At 53.0% G+C, this 23,189-nt stretch overlaps 1 protein-coding gene across 3 annotated transcripts in view; it reads right to left on the bottom strand.

Annotated features, from left to right (window-relative positions):
• The window catches only part of IQCK (IQ motif containing K), a gene marked incomplete at its 3' end in the record, with an annotated part of 106,324 nt that overhangs the window by 39,144 nt on the left and 43,991 nt on the right, over window positions 1-23,189 (bottom strand). For all 3 annotated transcript variants that reach the window (XM_079784083.1, XM_079784082.1, XM_079784084.1), the window contains exons 5-6: window positions 15,756-15,808; window positions 15,550-15,627 (exon numbers count right to left, since the gene is read on the bottom strand). In XM_079784083.1, coding sequence (XP_079640209.1) covers window positions 15,550-15,627; window positions 15,756-15,808 — 131 coding nt within the window. The remainder of the gene's footprint in view (window positions 1-15,549; window positions 15,628-15,755; window positions 15,809-23,189) is intronic.

The following is a 23,189-nucleotide window of genomic DNA, read 5'->3' as shown; positions in this document are numbered from 1 at the left end:
GGCCCCTGCACCCGGGCCCCAGGCATCCCTCCTCCAGCTAGCCGCAGGCACCAGGCCCCAGGCTTCCCTCCCTCTGGCCGACCCCAGGCACCCGGAACCCCGTGAGGCTGCAGCTTCACCCGGGCCAGTTGCTGGCACCCAGGACCCTAGATGGCTTCACCCGGGCCCCAGCTTGGTCAGGAAGGACGTCTGGTCTATCTGGTATAATTAGCATATTACCCTTTTATTAGTATGGATAGATAGTAAAACATGCGCAGCTGGTAGGGGGTGTGCAGTAGGCAGCCGATCCATGATTCTCTCTCATCATTGATGTTTCTATCTCTTTCTCCCTCTCCCTCTCTGAAAGCAATAAAAATATATTTATAAAAAAACAAAAACATGGCTAAATTCTTTTTCTTTTCTCCTAAAGCTTTATAGAGATCCTAACTGCTGATAAGAACAGTTGGGATCTCTATAAAGCCCTATCGGGCAGGCATTCTTTGGGCTGCGAGCGAGCATGGTGTTTTGCTGGAGGCCGGCCCTGGAGGTGTGTCAGCTCCCGGCTTTTCACTTAACGCCTCTCACTGTCCTTATTCTGTGACACTAACAAATCCCACCTTGTAAGTAACTCGCCTTCATCAGTTAAAAGCCAGCGGCTTCTAGGAAGACCTGTTTCCCAGGCCTGGGGTGCCAGCAGGGACCTGGGAGAATGATGCCACCATACCGTGGTTAGCACCTGCTGGCGTCCACCTGGGCCTCCGGGCCCTCCCTCAGCCCCGCTCCTGTGCTCAGCCATGCGGCCCTTCCCCTCCTCACGTGCCCTCCCCCCTCGTGTCCTCCTGCACCAGCCAGGGCGCTGTGTAGTGGGCAGGTGGCTCTCTGCTCAAGGGCACCCCAACGGGCAGAGAGCCCAACTCTAAGCCTGATGTTCAAGGGTGAGAGCTGACCTGCCCTGGGCTGGGAGTGTCTTTTCCTAATTTGCTCAAAGGCACCTTAGGGCTGGGGCCCTGACACCTCTTTTCCTAACTCCCTTGTTCTTTCTTCCCGTCTCTCTGCGACTGCTCGTGAGAGATGTCCTCTGCTTACATCAGGGCCCAGGAGGTCTGTGCATCGTCCTTTCCAGTCCTTGGCCACTTTGGAGAGAGAGCTCTGTGAGTATCCAATTAATACCCAACGCCAGCTGAACCCAAAGCCCCACCAGGGCAGACATGGCCTGTTCGCTCCTCGAGGCCATTCGGCACTTGGGACCAGCTGGGCTCAGAGGGGACACACGATGACGCTGTGAACGAAGCCTCTGTGCCTGGCAGAGTGGGCCACACATTCCCCACACTCCACTGCCTGAAATCCTCACAACATCAATAATGAGTTCCTGTGCTTCCTCCTCTAGAGTGAAGAAACTGAGGCTCAGGGGAGCCCAGGGACTCGTTCGAGGTCACTGACCGCTTTCTGCCGAGAATGCAAACTGGCCCGGAAACCCAAAGAACAGCCGAAGAGAGGAGCAGGCAGCTCCCGGGTCACACCAGGAGAGGGCCCAGCTGCGGGTCGGACAGAGGAGACCCAGCCACCGGCCCAGATGACAACGGGGAAGCCGCATCGCAGACAACGGCTATGGCAAGCCGGCAGGGCCCGTGCAGCTGCCACCTGTACCTGGGACATGATGGCGCCTATCCATTCAGCTGCAATTTTCCTATCATATTTTCACCACTGGTGCCATGAGACCCTCAGAGGACCAGTCCTCCTGTCCTGGAGCAGCAGGAGAAAGGAGGCTGCAGTGCGGGCCAGCAGGTGGGCCAGCGACAGAGCCAGACAAAGGGCCCTCTCTCACCAAGAAGGAACCCTCCTGCTCCGCACCACAGGGACACTTCCTCAGGCGGCATGAGGCTCTCAGGGCCTGTACGCAGTCACAGGAGGCCGCCTTTTGTGACATCCCGCTCTCATGGCTAAATACGGGGCGCAGTCTAGTCTCAGGTCCAGACTGAGTATGAGAAAGCCCATGTCAGTCAGGCCAAAGCAAGGGCGTCATCGTCAGAGCAGCCTGGGAACACTCATCACCTCAGCAGGCCGCCCGCAATCAAAGGCCAATCTCTCTTTGGGAATCAGTGCAACTGGCTTCGGCTCCAATAAAAATAAGAGCCTGAGTGGAGGCGACCACCCACCCGGGGGACAGGGGAGGGCAGATGAGCAGGCCGGCCACAGGGGCCAGTCAGGTGTTCCGTCTGCAGCCAGGCCCCCTGAGCACCCCAGCTCGTGTGAGTCAGACGTCCCCGAGCACACAGCCTTGCACATCCCAAGGGCCCAGCAGTGCTGCCGAGGACTTTTCCAAGAAGAATTTTATTGGAAATGCTAATTTGTCATGTTCTTTTTTTCCAAATTAATTCATGTGAATTAAATATATCTGAGTCTCAAGAATCAATGCTTGAATTCTGAGAAGGAACAAGAATTAATTTTCCTGAGTGTGTGTGTGTGTACACCCTCCCCACTGGGGGAAGCTGTGCGAAAGACCTGCAGGCCCTGAGGAAGACATAGCATGCTTACAAAATGTGCAAGGGAATCTGAGAATTTAGTTTTTATTTGTTTCTCCGCCAGTTCTAAGGCAAGATGTACCATCCAAAATGGCATTTAAGCAAAACAAAGCAGGAAGGGAAAAGGCTTGCTTTATACTGAAAATTAAATCTCAGGGCCCAGGCTCTGCCCACGGTTCATTAGGTCAGAGGCTACGAAGTTTTCTCGGAAATAAGAGCACAACCCGGGCAAAGCCATTGACCACAGGCCACAAAGCCTGACTCAAGCAGTGTTCAGAAAGCCTCTCGTGGCCCCGATTTCATACCATCTACCCCGTATTCAGTAAACGTGGTCATCCACCCTGCCCTCAGCCTTCACAGGTTTCCAAGCCTGCTTGCTGAAGACGTCACAATCTTCAACAGTGAACCTCAGCTGAAGACATCACAATCCTCAACAGCGAGCCTCAGCTGAAGACGTCACCATCCTCAACAGCGAGCCTCAGCTGAGGACATCACCATCCTCAACAGCGAGCCTCAGCTGAGGACATCACCATCCCCAACAGCGAGCCTCAGCTGAGGACATCACCATCCTCAACAGCGAGCCTCAGCTGAGGACATCACCATCCTCAACAGCGAGCCTCAGCTGAGGACATCACCATCCTCAACAGCGAGCCTCAGCTGAGGACATCACCATCCTCAACAGCGAGCCTCAGCTGAGGACATCACCATCCTCAACAGCGAGCCTCAGCTGAGGACATCACCATCCTCAACAGCGAGCCTCAGCTGAGGACATCACCATCCTCAACAGCGAGCCTCAGCTGAGGACATCACCATCCTCAACAGCGAGCCTCAGCTGAGGACATCACCATCCCCAACAGCGAGCCTCAGCTGAGGACATCACCATCCTCAACAGCGAGCCTCAGCTGAGGACATCACCATCCCCAACAGCGAGCCTCAGCTGAGGACATCACCATCCTCAACAGCGAGCCTCAGCTGAGGACATCACCATCCTCAACAGCGAGCCTCAGCATCTGGAAGAAGCCCACTAGACTCCGCCGCCCGGATGGAGAGACCGCGCTAGGGTGGGTTAGTTCAAGCCCAGCTCCCATGATGGGAGGGACAACGCCAACCCCCGCTGCCTGGCTCTGGAGGACTAAGCACTTGAGAAGTCACCGTCACTAGGGTGTGATCTTGCTTCCCCGCTCAGCCACCGCCCCTGAAGACCCTGCCGACCGACGAGCAGTCATTACCCTGCACCTGGCTGAAGCACTGGGCGAGGCAGAGCCAGAGTCGAGTCCCACTTCCCTCCCCGGGAAGCTGCCCTGGGCCAGGGCCGGCGCTCACTGCCCACCTGCTGCCAGCCTCAGGCTCAGCCAGCAGGTGTCGCCATGGAGAACTGGGGTGGGCAGACTGCGATGGAGAGCCCAGGCAGGGGGTCGTGGGGAGGGTAATGTGAGGGACAGACCGCCTTCCTCACACCAGCAGGAAAGGACCCTCCCACCTGCTCCAACCCCTTCGAGGGGCCCAAACTTGTTTTCTGCCATGGATGCCTCTCCACCGTGGCAACTGGGAGTCCTTCTCAGAATAATGTTTGAAAAACATGAAGGTAAATAAGATTAAAAAGCAAACCAAGCCCTGGCCGGTGTGGCTCAGTGGATAGACCACCGGCCTGCAGACTCAGGGTCCTGGGTTCGATTCCGGTCAAGGGCACATGCCTGGGTTGTGGGCTTGATCCCCAGTAGGGGCCATGCGGGAGGCAGCCAATCGGTGGTTCCCTCTCATCACTGATGTTTCTATCTCTCTCTCCCTCTCCCTTCCTCTCTGAAATCAACAAAAATACATATTTTTAAAAGCAAACCAATTATATTGAAATACAATTATCAAAATGTGTTAAAAGTGATATAGCAACACATGTGCTTCGGAATCACGCGGTAAGCAAGGAGAGCCTGCACTCTGACAGGAGCAGCGAGTGCGAATGGCACGCCGCCATCACTGCGCCCTGGCCTGTGAGCGACACCGCTGACTGTCAGTGACAGGCACAGGGGCCGGTGCCCCTGAGGCTCACTGCGCTCAGAGCGCACCCCTTCTGAATCAGGAGGCTCCGTCGGGGGCGGGGCAAGGGGGAACGATGAGTCTTACTCCCAGGACGGCCCTGACCATTAAGACTTTAAAAATAAGCAAGAGGAATCCAAATAGTGAATGAGACTATCTAACAACAGAGTGACCTGCCCTGGCTGGAGTGGCTCAGTGGACAGCATCGGCCCTCGGACTGAAGGGTCCCGGGTTTGATTCCGGTCAAGGACCTGTGCCTCAGTTGCAGGCTTCATCCCAGGCCCTGGATTGGGTGCGTGAGGAGGGCCATCAATCGATGTGTCTCGCTCACATTGGTGTTTGGCTCCGTGTCTCTCACCCTCCCTCCTGACTCTCTCTAAAAATCAATGGAAGTTATGGAATTTGACCCCAAAAGTCATGAAAGGGCAGCTTCCCAAAAGGAAGAGAGATTCAGTGGGGCAGGTACTGGGGACAAAAAGAAATTAAGGTTCACATTTTATTCCCAGTAAGGTGTGCTTCTTCACTAAACCCATCACATTTTCAAACGGAGCTTGCCTTCCCCTCATCGTGGCAGTAAATGGCTCCCACTCAGCGGCTCAGGCCGAAGCCTCCAAGGAATGCTGGGCTTCTCTCTCCCACATCCCATCCAGCAGCAAGTCTCAGGCCAACATCAACTATATCCCCAATCCAACCTCTTCCTACCTCCTCGATGCCAAGTGCCGCCACCTCCACACTGACCGCCCTGCTCGCACCATCAAGAGCTGACTTCAGCCCACTCCCCATGCAGTACCACAGTGATCTTTAAAAAGATAAACTGGTCATTTCACTCTTCTGCTCAAAACCCCCCAATAGTTTCCTATCACACTCAAAAGAAAGAAGAAAAATTCAAACTCTATACCATGATGTCCAAAGCCTCACCCCAGCTGGCCTCCCGGCCAGTTCCCACCTTTTGTTTCCCATCCCCTCCCCCCTCTCTCGGCCTCCCATCCCCTCCCCCCTCTCTTGGCCTCCCATCCCCTCCCCCCTCTCTCGGCCTCCCATCCCCTCCCCCCTCTCTCGGCCTCCCATCCCCTCCCCCCTCTCTAGGCCTCCCATCTCCTCCTCCCTCTCTCGGCCTCCCATCCCCTCCCCCCTCTCTTGGCCTCCCATCCCCTCCCCCCTCTCTAGGCCTCCCATCCCCTCCTCCCTCTCTCAGCCTCCCATCCCCTCCTCCCTCTCTCGGCCTCCCATCCCCTCCCCCCTCTCTCAGCCTCCCATCCCCTCCTCCCTCTCTCGGCCTCCCATCCCCTCCCCCCTCTCTCGGCCTCCCATCCCCTCCCCCCTCTCTCAGCCTCCCATCCCCTCCCCCCTCTCTCGGCCTCCCATCCCCTCCCCCCTCTCTTGGCCTCCCATCCCCTCCCCCCTCTCTCGGCCTCCCATCCCCTCCCCCCTCTCTAGGCCTCCCATCCCCTCCTCCCTCTCTCAGCCTCCCATCCCCTCCTCCCTCTCTCGGCCTCCCATCCCCTCCCCCCTCTCTCAGCCTCCCATCCCCTCCTCCCTCTCTCGGCCTCCCATCCCCTCCCCCCTCTCTCAGCCTCCCATCCCCTCCTCCCTCTCTCGGCCTCCCATCCCCTCCCCCCTCTCTTGGCCTCCCATCCCCTCCCCCCTCTCTAGGCCTCCCATCCCCTCCTCCCTCTCTCGGCCTCCCATCCCCTCCCCCCTCTCTCGGCCTCCCATCCCCTCCCCCCTCTCTCAGCCTCCCATCCCCTCCTCCCTCTCTCGGCCTCCCATCCCCTCCCCCCTCTCTCGGCCTCCCATCCCCTCCCCCCTCTCTCGGCCTCCCATCCCCTCCTCCCTCTCTCGGCCTCCCATCCCCTCCCCCCTCTCTCGGCCTCCCATCTTCTCCCCCCTCTCTCGGCCTCCCATCCCCTCCCCCCTCTCTAGGCCTCCCATCCCCTCCTCCCTCTCTCGGCCTCCCATCCCCTCCCCCCTCTCTCAGCCTCCCATCCCCTCCCCCCTCTCTCGGCCTTCCAGCCTCTCCTGCCTCACAGGCCATGTCAGAGACCAGAGATCTCCTGGGCAGTGTGTCCTGGAGAAGGGCCATCGGCCTGACCCCTTAGAGCCCTACCCCTGCTCTCTGAGGCCAGGCCCCTGTCTCCTCCATGCTGAGAGTTACCTTTTACTGTCAGCACCCTTTTCCTCCAGCGGCCTTCCATTTCTGTGGCCTGCAACAAAGGGTCCTGATCCATCCTTACTGCTCAGAGCACCTTCCCTGCAGGGTTCTCTCCCTCCCGGGGGGAGAGGGGAAGGGCCCGCTCAGAGGCGCCGGGTGAGCGCCAGGGACCAGGCTGTGCAGGCGGCCAAGCGCCTCCCAGATGCCTCCACACCCTGTGCACACGACATGCTCCCTCACGCGACATGCTCCCTCACACGACATGCTCCCTCACACGACATGCTCCCTCACGCGACATGCTCCCTCACACGACATGCTCCCTCACGCGACATGCTCCCTCACATGACATGCTCCCTCACACGACATGCTCCCTCACGCGACATGCTCCCTCACACGACATGCTCCCTCACGCGACATGCTCCCTCACGCGACATGCTCCCTCACACGACATGCTCCCTCACACGACATGCTCCCTCACGCGACATGCTCCCTCACACGACATGCTCCCTCACGCGACATGCTCCCTCACGCGACATGCTCCCTCACGCGACATGCTCCCTCACACGACATGCTCCCTCACAAGGCAAAACGGACTTGCACATGTGAGGAACCAGGCGGGATCCAGGTGGGCCTAGAATCGGGTCACAGGCCGGCGAGAGGGGCCGAGGGAGACGCTATGCAGGAGGAGGCCTGCGACAGCAGAAACCAGAGGCCAGAGTGATGCCAGGAGGGGCCGGCCCTGGAACGCAGGCCGCCCCAAACCGGGAGGCAAGAAAACAAGTTCCCCAGAGCGTCCTAAGGAACTGACTTTTGGACTTCTGGCTTCCAGAAGTAAATGAGAGAGTAAATGTGTATTGTTTTAAGCCATCCATTTTGGGATGATTTCTTAAAAAACGAACACGCCAACTAATACCTGGCGGAGCTAAGATTGAGACCTGTGTCTGCCACGCTGCCTCCCACAGGTCCCCGAGCATCTTCCCAGGAACACGGAGGCGGCGGGAGGCAGGCCCCTCGCCTCAGAGACGCCCAGCGAGGACTGCTCTCAGGGCTGCTGCGCCCGCTGGTCCCCAGGTCAGGAAGCAGCGCTCCTTCCTGCCGCCTGGAGACCGCGGCTGAGGTGCAGAGCAAACAGGGCGTTGTCCCTGAGCCCTCCAGCCTATGATGCACTGAGACCAAAGTCTGCCTTCCCATCCGACACACCGACCAAAGAGCTCGCTCCACAGGAACGACAGCACACTGTCTGCTGGGCCACCCCTCCCATCCCTGTGCACAGCGCGCTGTCTGCGGGGCCACCCCTCCCAGCCCTGTGCACAGCACGCTGTCTGCTGGGCCACCCCTCCCATCCCTGTGCACAGCGCGCTGTCTGCTGGGCCACCCCTCCCATCCCTGTGCACAGCACACTGTCTGCTGGGCCACCCCTCCCATCCCTGTGCACAGCGCGCTGTCTGCGGGGCCACCCCTCCCAGCCCTGTGCACAGCACGCTGTCTGCTGGGCCACCCCTCCCATCCCTGTGCACAGCGCGCTGTCTGCTGGGCCACCCCTCCCATCCCTGTGCACAGCACGCTGTCTGCTGGGCCACCCCTCCCATCCCTGTGCACAGCACGCTGTCTGCTGGGCCACCCCTCCCATCCCTGTGCACAGCGCGCTGTCTGCTGGGCCACCCCTCCCATCCCTGTGCACAGCACGCTGTCTGCTGGGCCACCCCCTCCCTGTGCACAGCCCGCTGTCTGCTGGGCCACCCCTCCCATCCCTGTGCACAGCGCGCTGTCTGCTGGGCCACCCCTCCCATCCCTGTGCACAGCGCGCTGTCTGCTGGGCCACCCCTCCCATCCCTGTGCACAGCGCGCTGTCTGCTGGGCCACCCCTCCCATCCCTGTGCACAGCGCGCTGTCTGCTGGGCCACCCCTCCCATCCCTGTGCACAGCACGCTGTCTGCTGGGCCACCCCTCCCATCCCTGTGCACAGCGCGCTGTCTGCTGGGCCACCCCTCCCATCCCTGTGCACAGCACGCTGTCTGCTGGGCCACCCCCTCCCTGTGCACAGCCCGCTGTCTGCTGGGCCACCCCTCCCATCCCTGTGCACAGCACGCTGTCTGCTGGGCCACCCCTCCCATCCCTGTGCACAGCACGCTGTCTGCTGGGCCACCCCCTCCCTGTGCACAGCACGCTGTCTGCTGGGCCACCCCTCCCATCCCTGTGCACAGCACGCTGTCTGCTGGGCCACCCCTCCCATCCCTGTGCACAGCGCGCTGTCTGCTGGGCCACCCCCTCCCTGTGCACAGCCCGCTGTCTGCTGGGCCACCCCTCCCATCCCTGTGCACAGCACGCTGTCTGCTGGGCCACCCCTCCCATCCCTGTGCACAGCGCGCTGTCTGCTGGGCCACCCCTCCCATCCCTGTGCACAGCACGCTGTCTGCTGGGCCACCCCTCCCATCCCTGTGCACAGCCCACTGTCTGCTGGGCCACCCCTCCCATCCCTGTGCACAGCACGCTGTCTGCTGGGCCACCCCTCCCAGCCCTGTGCACAGCCCGCTGTCTGCTGGGCCACCCCTCCCATCCCTGTGCACAGCACGCTGTCTGCTGGGCCACCCCTCCCATCCCTGTGCACAGCACGCTGTCTGCTGGGCCACCCCTCCCATCCCTGTGCACAGCCCGCTGTCTGCTGGGCCACCCCTCCCATCCCTGTGCACAGCCCGCTGTCTGCTGGGCCACCCCTCCCATCCCTGTGCACAGCCCGCTGTCTGCTGGGCCACCCCTCCCAGCCCTGTGCACAGCCCGCTGTCTGCTGGGCCACCCCAGCCCTGTGCACAGCCCGCTGTCTGCTGGGCCACCCCATCCCTGTGCACAGCCCGCTGTCTGCTGGGCCACCCCATCCCTGTGCACAGCCCGCTGTCTGCTGGGCCACCCCATCCCTGTGCACAGCCCGCTGTCTGCTGGGCCACCCCAGCCCTGTGCACAGCCCGCTGTCTGCTGGGCCACCCCATCCCTGTGCACAGCCCGCTGTCTGCTGGGCCACCCCAGCCCTGTGCACAGCGCGCTGTCTGCTGGGCCACCCCATCCCTGTGCACAGCCCGCTGTCTGCTGGGCCACCCCATCCCTGTGCACAGCCCGCTGTCTGCTGGGCCACCCCTCCCAGCCCTGTGCACAGCCCGCTGTCTGCTGGGCCACCCCCTCCCATCCCTGTGCACAGCGCGCTGTCTGCGGGGCCACCCCTCCCAGCCCTGTGCACAGCGCGCTGTCTGCGGGGCCACCCCTCCCAGCCCTGTGCACAGCGCGCTGTCTGCGGGGCCACCCCTCCCAGCCCTGTGCACAGCGCGCTGTCTGCTGGGCCACCCCATCCCTGTGCACAGCGCGCTGTCTGCTGGGCCACCCCATCCCTGTGCACAGCCCGCTGTCTGCTGGGCCACCCCATCCCTGTGCACAGCGCGCTGTCTGCGGGCCGTGTGAAGGCCCGAGCACTCCCATCCCACCACCAAACTCAGGTCAGTAGGTGCCGCAGGGCTGGGCTGTCCTGAAACGACTTGGAGACACTGCGCTTCCCCCCGAGTTTGGTAATGAGATACCTTACGGCGCCATGGAGTATTGTGGGCTTTCCCCTTTGCTTATCTAAGGGTAGAACTTAGCTGAAAAGATGCTTCACCCAAAGCAACCTTTTCTTTTCTCTTGTAAAACACACTGTTTCACGGAGGCCTCGGCGTGAGAGCGATCCTTCACCACCTTCTCCCGGGACACAGGCCATCTTTGTTGCTGGGGCTTATTTAGTGATGTTTTCTTGCAAATGAATCTGACCAATTATTTTCAGTTAAAATAAAAAGTGAAACTCTTTCTGCTCTTAATATGATTGCAAATAATTTCATTGCTTCTGACTGGTGAGTTGAATCAGGACTGTATCCCACAAAGGAGGGGGTGCTGGCTTCAGAACCAGGAAGAAAGCCACCAGGAGATGTGATGCTGAGAGGGGAACCACGGCCTGGCCCAGCCCGGAGAGAGTGGGCAGCACGCTGCCGCCGTCCCCAGCACCCTCCTTTCCCGGGAGAGCCCGCATCCCTCCTCTCTGTCACGCGCCTTCCGATTTCTCGATTTCTCCCTTCGGTGGAGTCACGTCCCTAGAGCACCGCTCCCTGGGGAGGCGGCCGCGGCCTCGTGCTGGCCATTCCTGGGCCGAGGCCGCTCTTCTCCCTCTGCTGGAGGCTGAGGGAGGGCTGCTCCTGCGTCCTGCGTCCCCGCTGAAGAGACTTGGAGCAAAGCCCAACGTGACATGCAGCCTCCCGGTGACAGTGTGAAGAATAAGCCTTCGTTGTTACAAGGCACTGAGATCTGAGGGTGTTTATTACTGCAGCAGAACCTAGAGAAAGCGGACTCATGTGGATCACTGGAGGGTAGTTGGGTAAATACCATGTAGGAACACATATCAGTCAGGATTCTTTCGTTTTCCAGTATTAGAAACCTAACTCAAACTGGGCTAAACAAACAGAAAAAAAAGGATTTGCTGGTTCACTTAACTAATAGGGGTAGGGCCGGCATTAGGCCCTATACAGAGGCTCAAAACAACATCCGGCCCGCGGCCATAGAAGGCCCTCAAAGTCATTTGGTCTGGCCCTGGTGAGGTAATTACACGTTTGACCTAATACAGCAGGCTCATTTTTAAGTCGATAATGTTGTAGGGCCTGCAAGTGCTGTTATACATATCCACATGGCCTCGGCAGAGACAAGGGCCCCACCCCTGCAGGACTCAGGCCCTGGCCACTCTCAGCACTGCTGGATGGCACGCAGAACCCCTTGACGTGGTTGCCCTGCGCAGCTCAAGGCTTGTCACTTCAAAGCTCCATGTTTAGAGGAAAAGAGAGAAATCTTTCCTGGTTGCTCTTGAAAAATCTCTAGACTCTCTTCGACGGAGCCAGTGTGGGTAACCCTGGTGGCGGTGGAGTCACTGCGGGCGGCCAGGCTGCGGACGCCAGTGCAGAGCCCAGGAGGGATCAGCTGGCTCACCGTCTAGGAGCGGAGAATGGGAAGGGTGACCCCCAGGAACACAAGAAGTGCTGCCGCCAACAGGGGGAATCAATTCAGGGCTAGAGAAAACAAACGCCTGCCGCAGACAGCAAGAAAATGCAATGAAAAGAAACAGGATAAACACCCTTTAGTTTTGTGATTATTATTTTTTAAAATAAGTTTTTATTGATTTCAGAGAGAGGAAGAGAGAGAAACATCAATGATGAGAGAATCATGAATCAGCTGCCTCCTGTGCGCCCCTACTGGGGATCAAGCCCACAACTCAGGCGTGTGCCCTGACTAGAAATTGAACCGTAACCTCAGGGTTCATAGGTTGATAATTAACCACTGAGCCACGCTGGCCGGGCTTGTAATTGTTTTTGATTCTTAAAGTCACTCTGTGAACAATAGGAAACCTAAAAACCACATAGCGGAGGAAATAAACGTTCCTGCAGTTTGGAGTCAAACATCCTTTGGGAGGACTAGACTTAATTTTATGATTAGCCTTGATTTTAAACATTTCCTTTTCACTGCACAGTTTATTTAACAAATATATGTACTTTATATATGATAAATCTTAAGTTATTTTTATAAACCTAAGAGACTTCTTAAAGGGTTGTCGATATCCTTGGCTACATAAAAATGCAGTGTTTTTTAAGCCATGGAAAATACATGGGTAAGTGAGAAGGGATGGAGAGTGGAGAGATGTTAAATTACGGGAAACTTTGTGAGAAGGGCCCGTCGTTTCTGTGACAAGCAGTTGGCAGCCACCCCTGACAAATAAGCGCAGCCCCCGCCGTGACCTGACGGTGCAGGAACCCAGCCCTGAAGGCAGCTGCGCAGTCTGTCTGACCTAGAGCATCAGAGGAGACCACACTCACAGTTCCCATGGCTCCCGGCAGGGAGGCAGGAATGTCCGAGGCGCGAGGTGCCCGCACATGCCTTATTTAAAAGGGTTTGCACTTACTCGGAGTTACTCTAAAGTAAGGATGTGCGATGAAAATCGCATCAGTCAGAGATTACCCTCACCATCCTTAAATTACCCATAAGACACAGCATCTGCCGGTCAGCCTCACAGGGCAGTTTCCTCCCCGTTTTGGTACAAACCACCCCAAGGAGCCGTAATTAGCCACGTTTGTAAGAGTGCGGTCTGAAGCCAGGCTTCCCCAATCCCTCCTCTGCTCGTTCCTCCTGTGGCCTTGGGCCTCAGCTCTTTCCAGGAAGCGTGGCTGTCACCGTATCAACAAGCACAGAGACTCCCAGGGCCTCCCTCACATACCCCGGTCTCCCTTGCAGTTGGTTTGGGGCCATGGGAGGAGGGACAGTAAGGAGAGGTGAGAAGGTTAAGAACTGGGGGCCTCCTCCCTCCTTTTCTTCCTTTGCTTCAGTGACCTCGCAGATGCCATATTCCAAATATTATAATTTATAAGGAGGCTGTCCAACCTGGACCAGTCATTAGGAGCAACACATATGCTGTTACTGGGTTGAGCCGCTGGTATTTTGGTAGTGTTGTAACTACAACCTAGCCTAGGCTAGCCTAATACAATGGGGACAGTAACATTTCCTCCTTCTCGGGTTGTAATACAAGCTGAATTAGGTGACATTTATAAATTGTTCAGAATTGCACTTGACTAAACATTATATCAGTGCTTAGCAGGTGACTAGGTAGGTGACTAGGGACAGACAGAAGGCAGTAGCTGCTTTATGAGCTGCTCTGAGAACAGCGAAGGGAAAATCTGAGTCTTGTGTCCTATTTTATGCTTCACCTCCAGAGTAGAATTGCTTGCATTTTACAAAATTCTTCTCTCTTTTTCTCCCAAGAGCATAGCCCTGAATTAGCATAAAGTGCACGTACACTACAACCCAACTGTCCCTAAAACCTGTCGCCAGGAAGAAGGGTCCATGCGCACTCCTTGGACTTCTACGACGTTCCTAAACCTCTTGGACAGCTTCAGAATTTGACTTGCTGTCATCTTCTTCAACCCCCGACCCACCCACAGCCCCCGGACACTTCACATTCACACTGAGGACACCTCCAGCGCCACGGCTCCAAGTCCACACCATTCCACATCCCATCTTCCCTCATGTCAGCCGCTCGATGGAACAGTTACCGCTCAGAATGGGTTGTCATGGAGACCATCACATCTCGACTTCCCACGTTCCTGCCCTGATCATAACTTTCTGCAGCCTTCCACCTTCCCCATCTACTCACTTCTCTTTCTCCCACCTGCCCTTGCGTGAGACTATGGGTGGGAAGGTTATTGGCGTCCCCATAAGACAGGGAGCACCAAACTACAGCCCCTGGGCCAAATCTGCGTTTGTGAGTAAAGATGGATTGGAACAAAGCCACATCCATTTGTCCCCATGTTCTCTCTGTGGGTTTCGTGCTACAATGGTGAAGCTGAGCAGCTGTAACAGAGACCACAGTGGCCTTCAAATCCTAAAAGATTTACAATCTTCCACAGAAAGAGTTGTCTGGCCCACCTAAAAAGCCATCTCCCTTTCGCCAGGGCCTCTGAGATCACTGGAGCCAGGCTTTCCTGCCAGCCCAAGGCTCCGACCACAGTAACCCTCCTTCCACTGTCGCTGGAGCTGGGCTATGGAGCGTGGGGAGGGAGAACGGGATGATGGAAGGGAACTGGTTGGTGGGTTGTGCACACTCAGAGCCAGGTCTTGGTAAGGGGCCCCAGGCCTCCCCAATGCCAGGAGGCGTCTCACTTGGGCCCACATCTGCCCCTCTCCCCAGGACCCAGGGGCCCTTTTCCTGCGTGACATCTGAGCTCTGGGCATGACCACAGGAAGGCGTGCCTCCCCACTGTCTGGCCCCAGCCATCTCCAAGGTGAGCGCAGCCTGGCTGCCCTGCGGTCAATAGCACGAGGCTGGGAAACCGGGATCAGAGAGTTTCCTGGCTCCTGCCCTCATTCCCCTGAAGAACCTTGGCTCCTGCCTGCTTTGGACTCTTCCTGTCCAGGGCATACTCAGGAAGGAGATCACACCTGAGGTCTTGCCTCTCAAAACCAAATCTGGGCAGCAACCAGCTTGGCCACTGCCCCAGCTAGGCCGACGCCAGGCCTCCAGGACAGCCCATCTCCCACAGTGCTTTGCCACCCTCTCAATCAGAACCCTCACCACGGACGACCTCCAGTGTAAGCACGCCTCTCACCCCAAGGCTGTTGCCCGACAGCACCCACTCTATGCAGCACGCCTGGTAGGTATTCAGTAAGGATTTATTGCAGAGTTACATTAGTACCATTTTAATTTTTATGAAGCCACGGATGCTGACACAGGTGCTCAGTAAGTATCGTTGCTCTGTCACTGACGAAAACAGCCCACATAAATAGCATTACTAATTTCATATGCTAGAGGTCACCTTCATAGGGTTCATAACGAATTTAAGAGCTCTGGGAAGATGTACTATCGAGCAAACGGATTATTTCTGTGAGAAGACTCACATTAGAAGGATGGTCAGAGAGTTTTAATCTTATCTGTCATGTCCTAGTGGTTTGAATGTAGAACCGATGCATATAACTAAAAATTAATAGTTAGAAAACTTTAGTCCTATTTCCTGAGACATAATGACCTTCAAGGAAGGGGAAGGGAAGGAGAAGCGAGGGAGGAAGGGAGAGGGCGAGAATGGAGAGACGAGTTATTTAGGAGAAGAGTTGTTTAAAGTTTTCTATTTGTTTCTCCAGTGCTTCTGAATGATCACTGCACGGGTAGATGCCCTGAGCCTAGACTGAAAATAACGAGAGGCAGGAGCCACAGATGTAACTGACCTGGGCCCGGGTGGTTACATGAGTTAGTTCTCTTAGATTGGAGAAAACTAACACTTTTAAAATCAGGAATAAATTATTCAAACCTCTGTCGGCACTTACTGTTGCTTCAGCCACTGCTCCACAAAGGGAATGGAGAAGAAATCTGTGAACGGCTCCCCTGTCCTCTTTGGATTTTGACTGGTCATGATGTCATATGTTTGATTGACAAGAAAACAAAGGAAGAATTCAAGTCAATTGTTGCTATCCTGCTTGCAAATCAACATTATTGAATCTTTGGGATCACTGAATATTCGTGAAAAACTTACTTGTATAACCACTCAGTCAGAAAATCACAGGCAATGAACTTGGTCCTTTTCCTCTAAAGAGAGAAGAAAGAATTAAATTGCATTCTTTGCTCACATGTCTAAGCAGGACAAAGGAAGAGAGGCTAACTGGTTGCTGTGCCACAGGACACACGCACGCGTCCTCCACGAAGCTCATGAGGACAGCAGCAGACGGCACTGCAGGCGACGGCAAGAATCCTGAAGACGTCTCCGGTCCTCTGGATAAGCCAGGTCTGGCAGCAGCGCTAATGCAAGGCAGGGCCCACAGGAGGGAGCTTATTACTTGCTTTAGACCAGTGGTCGGCAAACTCATTAGTCAACAGAGCCAAATATCAACAGTACAACGATTGAAATTTCTTTTGAGAGCCAAATTTTTTAAACTTAAACTATATAGGTAGGTACATTGTTATTAACTTAATTAGGGTACTCCTAATTTTGTGGAAGAGCCACACTCAAGGGGCCAAAGAGCCGCATGTGGCTCGCGAGCCGCAGTTTGCCGACCAGGGCTTTAGACCATTCTCAGGATTTATTTAAATTGAAATAATTGTAGTTATTGCTTTCCCCCAGTTCACTCAAATCCTCAGAACAGGTTACTCCAGGTCTAGGTGTCACTTTCAGATGGGGGAGCCACGTCCACAGGGGCACGGGGAGCCAGGCACACAGGCACAGTGGCCAGTGCAGCCGACCCTGCCTGCTGCCCACCCAGAGCCGCTCACTACTTTATCTGTATTAAGGAGCCTGACTCTCAGCCCAGGGCACAAACGACACGTCCCTGCCTCCCACGAAAGAAGGAGCACAGCTCTGCCGATGAGAAAGAAGTGGCCGTGCCCTGTGGTTTCTGAGAAAGTTCTGCTCTTCATTTCTGCCCCCTCTCCCTGGAGTCTCCTCTACTTTCAGCCCGGATCACAGGTGCAGGGCTGGGTGTGCAGTGGCCAAAGCCGCCTGCCGAAGACGGGGGGCAGTGAGTTTGGACCCTGGCCTTTGAGGACTTCCGGGAGCCACGGGCCTGGCCTGCTCTGGACATCTTGACACGCAGGGAGAGATGAGCTTCACTCAGGCTATTCCCAGTCCGTGAGTTCTCCTCCCTGCAGCTGATGTAGTCCCTGGGTGACAGAGGCGCGGAAACCAGGGACACGGCCTGGAGTCATGGGGAGAAGGCTGGGCTTTCGGTGGTGCGCCAGGTACCTGCCTCCCAGTCCGTTTCAAGTCTCTTGTGACCCAAACAACCAGTCACCTTCTTTTAGAGACGTGCTATCTAACCGGGAGGTGGAGGGTGGCTCTCCTCTAGGAGGGCAGGGCTCATGCACAGTAAGTCTAGAGGTGCGGGTGGCTGGTGCAAGGCTCCTGCCCTGAAGGAAGGCCGCACAGGGTCTGCTGGAAGCCTCTCTGCCCACCCACGTCTACCCTGCATCCTGCCCGGCCTCCGGAGGCTCATTTTATGGTTCACATCAACCAGCTCCTTTCCTCTCTACTTGGGTCCCACCAATGGGAGGTGCCAGGAGGAGATCTGAGAGAGGAGAGAAGGCGGTGCTATGGGTTGAGTTGTGCCCCCCCCCCCCCCCCCCCCCGCCCAATTAACTTATTGAAGTCCTCACCTCTGGCATTTCAGAATGTGATGTATTTGGAAACAGGACATAGCAATTCCAAGGAAAGTGAACAAATACACCTATCCTCCCCAAACTATCCCAAAAAATCCAAGAGGAAGGAACACTTCCCACCTCTTTTTATGAGGCCAGCATTATCCTAATTCTAAAACCAGATAAAGACATCACAAAGAAAGAGAAGTACAGGCCAATATCCCTGATGAACACAGATGCTAAAATCCTCAACAAAATATTAGTAAATCGGATCCAGCAATATACTAAAAAGATCAAACACCATGACCAAGTGGGATTTATTCCAGGCATGCAAGGCTGGTACACTATCCGCAAATCAATAAATGTGATATATCACATGCCGGAGGCCAAAGCATAACAGCATTTAGCATAAAAGTGCAAAAGAGAGATTGGAAGGCCAATGGACCTTGATCCCAGCAGGGCTGGAATCAACACAAGATTGCTCCTGCTGTGATTGCGATGGCTCGAGGCGATTTCCTGACCTGATAATCTTTACATTGTATACCAGACTATACCTTTATTCTGCCTGTATGTATTGCTTAAGGACAAATGTGTATTCAAAGTGAATAAAAGTAGATGGGATCCAGTCTTGGTGAGTGTCTTCACAAAAGAGGTTTCCACCTGCCCCCCCCCCATGCCTTCAAAATTCATATTTCTTATATAGTTTACTCATTGTGTTGACAGCCCTCCTACAAGTCATCCTGAACTTGCTGTGAAGGTCACAGCAATCACATAAACAAATTGAAAGACAAAAACCACATGATAATATCAATCAATGCAGAAAAAGCATTCAACAAAATCCAACACCCTTTTTTGATTGAAAACTCTCAGCAAAGTGGGAATAAAGAGATCATACCGCAACATGATAAAGGCCATATATGACAAACCTACAGTCAATATCATACTCAATGGTCAAAAACTAAAACCATTTCCCTTAAGAACAGGAACAAGACAGGGATGCCCACTTTCACCACTCCTGTTCGTCATAGTGCTGGAAGTCCTAACCATAGTGATCAGACAGGAAGAAGAAATAAAGGCATCCAAATTGGAAAGGAGAAAGTAAAACTCATTTGCAGATGACATGATATTGTACATAGAAAACCCTAAAGACTCCACCAAAAAACTACTAGACTTAATAAATGAATCTGGCAATGTAGCAGGATACAAAATCAACACCCAAAAACTGATGGCTTTTTTATAAACTAATAATGAATTCTAAGAAAGAGAATCTAAACAAATAATCCCATTCACCATTGCAACAAAAATATTAAGATACTTAGGAATGAACTTAAGCAAGGAGGCAAAAGACCTGTATTTGGAAAACTACAGGATGTTGAAAAAAGAGACAGAAGAAGATATAAACAAATGGAAAAATATACTGTGTTCATGGATTGGTAGAATTAACATTGTTAAAATGTCCATATTACCTAAGGCAATCTAAGATTCAATGCAATCCCCATTAAAATACCAATGGCATATTTCACAGAGCTAGAAAAAATACTCCAAAAATTTATATGGAACCAAAAAAGACCCCAAATAACTGCAGCAATCTTGAGAAAGAAGAAGAAAGTTGGGAGGGATCACAATATCGTGTTGTACTACAAAGCCACTGTAATCAAAACAGCCTAGTACTGGCCCAAGAACAGGCATATAGATCAATGGAACAGAACAGAGACCCCAGAAATTGACCCAAGCCATTATGCTCAATTAATATTTGGTAAAGGAGGCAAGAGCATACAATGGAGTAAAGACAGTCTCCTATTGATAAAACTGGACAGGTATATTAAAAAAAAATGAAACTAGAACACCAACTTACAATATATACAAGAATAAACTTAAAATGGATAAAAGACTTAAATGTAAGTTGGGACCCATAAAAATCCTAGAAGAAACCACAGGCAGCAAAATCTCAGACAAGACTCATAGAAATATGTTTACAGATACATCTCCTAGGGCAAAGGAAACTAAGGAGAAAATAAACAAATGGGACTACATCAGAATAAAAAGCTTCTGCACAGCTAAAGAAACCATCAACAAAATGAAAAGGGAGCCCATTGTATGGGAAAACATATTTGGCAATGATACATCTGATAAAGGGTTAATATCCAAAATGTATAAGGAATTCATACAACTTAACAGAAGGAAGACAAAAAATCCAATTAAAAAATGGGCAGCCCTAGCCAGTTTGGCTTAGTGGATAGAGCAGCGACCTATAGACTGAAAATCCTGGGTTCGATTCTTGTCAAGGGCATATGCCTGGTTTGCGGGCTCAATCCGCACTAGGGGGTGTGCAGGAGGCAGCCAATCAATGATTCAGTCTCATCACTGATGTTTCTATCTCTCTCGCTCTCCCTTCCTCTCTGAAATCATTAAAAATATATATTAAAAAATATATTTTAAAAAATGGGCAAAGGACCTAAATAGATACTTCTCCAAAGTGGATATACAGATGACCAAGAGACATATGAGAAAATGCTCAAAGACACTTATCATCAGAGAGATGCAAATTAAAATGACAATGAGATATCACCGCACTCCTGTCAGAATGGGTACCATCAACAAGTCAATCAATGACAAGTGCTGGCGAGGATGTGGAGAAAAGGGAGCCCTAATTCACTGCTGGTGGGAATTCAGCCATTATGGAAACAGTATGAAGTCTCTTCAAAAAATTAAATATGGAACTGCCATTTGACCCAAGATCAATTACTTGCAGATGACATGATATTGTATGTAGAAAACCCTAAAGACTCCACCAAAAAACTATTAAACTTAATAAATGAATCTGGCAAGAGTATCATGCTAAGTGAAGTAAGTCAGTCAGAGAAAGACAAGTATCACATGACCTCACTCATATATGAAATCTAATGAACAAAATAAATTGATGAACAGAGTGAATCTAGAGACATGGAAGCATAGAACACAGTGTGGAATCTCGGATGGAAGGCGGGGAGGGTGGGTTGGTGGGAGTTAATCAACCAAAGACGTTGTATGCAGATATGCATGGCCTTGGATGCAGACAATAAGGTGGTGAAGGTCTAGGGTGAGGGTGGGGGTCAATGGGGGAAAACGGGGGACATATATAATACTTTCAACAATAAAAATTTATTAAAAGAAAGAAGAAAGAAAGGAAAAAGATGGTGACCGGCAGGAAGGTAGGGAGAGAGTGTGAGTGAGGAACCCATAGAGGAGAGTGTAGATGTGTGGGGTGTGTGTGTGTGTATGAGCTAGGGTCAGTTAGATTCTGCAGGTCTTCCAAGGGGCTCCCTAACCGGGCAGTCCTAGATGGCGGAGCCCCGCGCACAAAGTGGACACTTCTCAGCGGCTGGTGCGGACGCGGACACCACGCCAACTTGAGAAACAGAGCTGCCTGAGACTCGGATCCTGGCTTCTGACACAAACCAGGACCCTGCAGCCACTGGGGACAGAGAACTGCTATCACATCTTCAGACTAACAAACAACAAGAATCCAGACTTCCCCGCAGATTTCCGTGAGTCAAAGAGCCTATCCCCCTCCCCGCAGGCGCGCAGATAGCGCCATAGTAACTGATAGACACGCCCCTCGCCCAAGCTGCCGAGCTTTGCGCAGGGACGCGCTCCCCTGTAGGGAATTTGGTGCGCGTGGGACTGAAGCAGCTCCCCGTCGGGGAAATCTGTCAGTGCGCACAGAGGGCTCCCCTTCAGGGAATTTGGGGGAATTTGGCTTGCGGGTCACAGCTCCCCCTTCGGGGAATCTTAGAGCATGCACAGAGGGGCTTCCCTTTGGGGAATTTGGCGCGCAGGACGGACTCCACCCCCCTTCCGGGACTCTGGGAGAGTGCACGGAGCCAGCTCACCTTCAGGATTTTAAGAATGTGCGCTCTAGCCGGTTTGGCTCAGTAGAGAGAGCACACACAGGACGCAGCTCCACTTCAGGGAATTTGGCATGCCGGACACAGCTGCCTGGGATCCCTGACTCACAGCGCACTCACACTAAGAGCCAGCGACCCCAATTGTTGGTGCATGCACACACAGGGACCCTGATTCTCAACGAGAAACCGCACAAGGCAACAGAGACTTCGACACTCGAGTCTTGGTGCAGACACAGGGAAACTCTGACTCCTGGCACATGCTAAGGATCTCATTTTCGGCACATACCAACAGTGTGGTGCAGACAGGGCCCCTGATTCTAAGTGTGCACACGAGACCACACGGAACACTGGGGACACTGACCCTGGGCAAGTCTGGTTCCTGCCAACCAAAGGCAGCCACACGTCCTGTGTCAGAGCACTTCAGTGAAACTCGGGTGGAGCGAAGTCCCCACAGCACACGGCCCAGGTCCACGCAAACGGAAGCTTGAGCTTTCTGGTAATAGCCAGAATGGGGAAACGAAATAACTCACAGAGGAAAGAAAATGTGGAGTCGCCAAGAAAGGAAATTAGTGAAACTGAAGCTTGCAACATGACCGAAAAGGAGTTCAGAGTAATGGTCGTGGAATTTATACATCGGATGGATGAGAAAATCAACAACTTATGCAAGAATCAGGAAGAAATGAAAAGTGATATAGCTACAATCAAAAACACCATGGAAAGTTTCAACAGTAGACTACAAGAAGCAGAGGACCAAATTAGTGAGTTAGAAGATCAGGTACAGAAACAAGCTCAATCTGAACAGCAATTGGAGAAAAAAATTAAAAAGCAGGAGGAAAGCCTAAGGGAGCTTCGGGACAACATGAAACGAAGTAACATGCGTATAATAGGGCTGCCAGAAGGACAAGAAGAGCAGCAGGGATTAGAAAATATATTTGAAGAAATAATGACAGAAAACTTCCCGGATATGGGAAAGATAAAAGTTACGCAAGTACAGAGAGTCCCAAGCAGGATCAACCCCAAAAGACCCACACCAAGACATGTCATAATTTCAATGCCAAATATAAATGATAAAGAGAGAATCCTAAAGGCGGCAAGAGAGAGACAGAGAGTTACCTACAAAGGAACACCCATCAGATTGTCAAATGATTACTCAACAGAAACACAACAAGCTAGAAGTGAATGGAAGGAGGTATACAAAGTGTTGCAAAGCAAAGGACTGAATCCAAGAATACTATATCCAGCAAGACTATCAATCAAAATTGAAGAGGAAATCAGGAGCTTTGCAGACAAAAAAAGGCTCAGGGAGTTTATCACCACCAAACCAGCAATGCAAGAATTGCTAAAGGGAATACTGTAAAAAGAAGAAATAAACAGGTAAGAAGGAATACAGACACAAAAATAGATATGACTACAAAGAAAAACCTATCAGTAATAACTTTAAATGTAAACGGAATAAATGCTCCAATCAAAAGACATCGAGTAGCTGAATGGATAAAAAAACACGACCCATATATATGCTGTCTACAAGAGACCCACCTCAGAACAAGAGACTCACACAGACTGAAAGTGAAGGGATGGAAAAATATCTTTCAGGCAAATGGAAATGAAAAAAAACCTGGGGTAGCAATACTTATATCTGACAAAATAGTCCTCAAAGTAAATGCCATAACAAGAGATAAGGAAGGCCACTTCATAATACTAAAGGGAGAAATCCAACAAGAAGAAATAATTCTGGTAAACATATACGCTCCCAATATAGGAGCACCCAAATACATTAAAAAACTCCTGGAGGATATCAAGGGAGAGATTAATAGCAATACAATCATAGTAGGAGACTTTAATACCCCACTATCACCACTGGACAAATCCCCTAAACAAAAAATCAGCAAAGAAACAGCAATCCTAAATGACTCACTAGACCAGATGGAATTAATTGACATCTTCAGAACATT

Source organism: Cnephaeus nilssonii (assembly GCF_951640355.1).
Source record: "Cnephaeus nilssonii genome assembly, chromosome: 2".
NCBI lineage: Eukaryota > Metazoa > Chordata > Mammalia > Chiroptera > Vespertilionidae > Cnephaeus > Cnephaeus nilssonii.
This window is presented reverse-complemented; position numbering and strand designations above follow the sequence as displayed.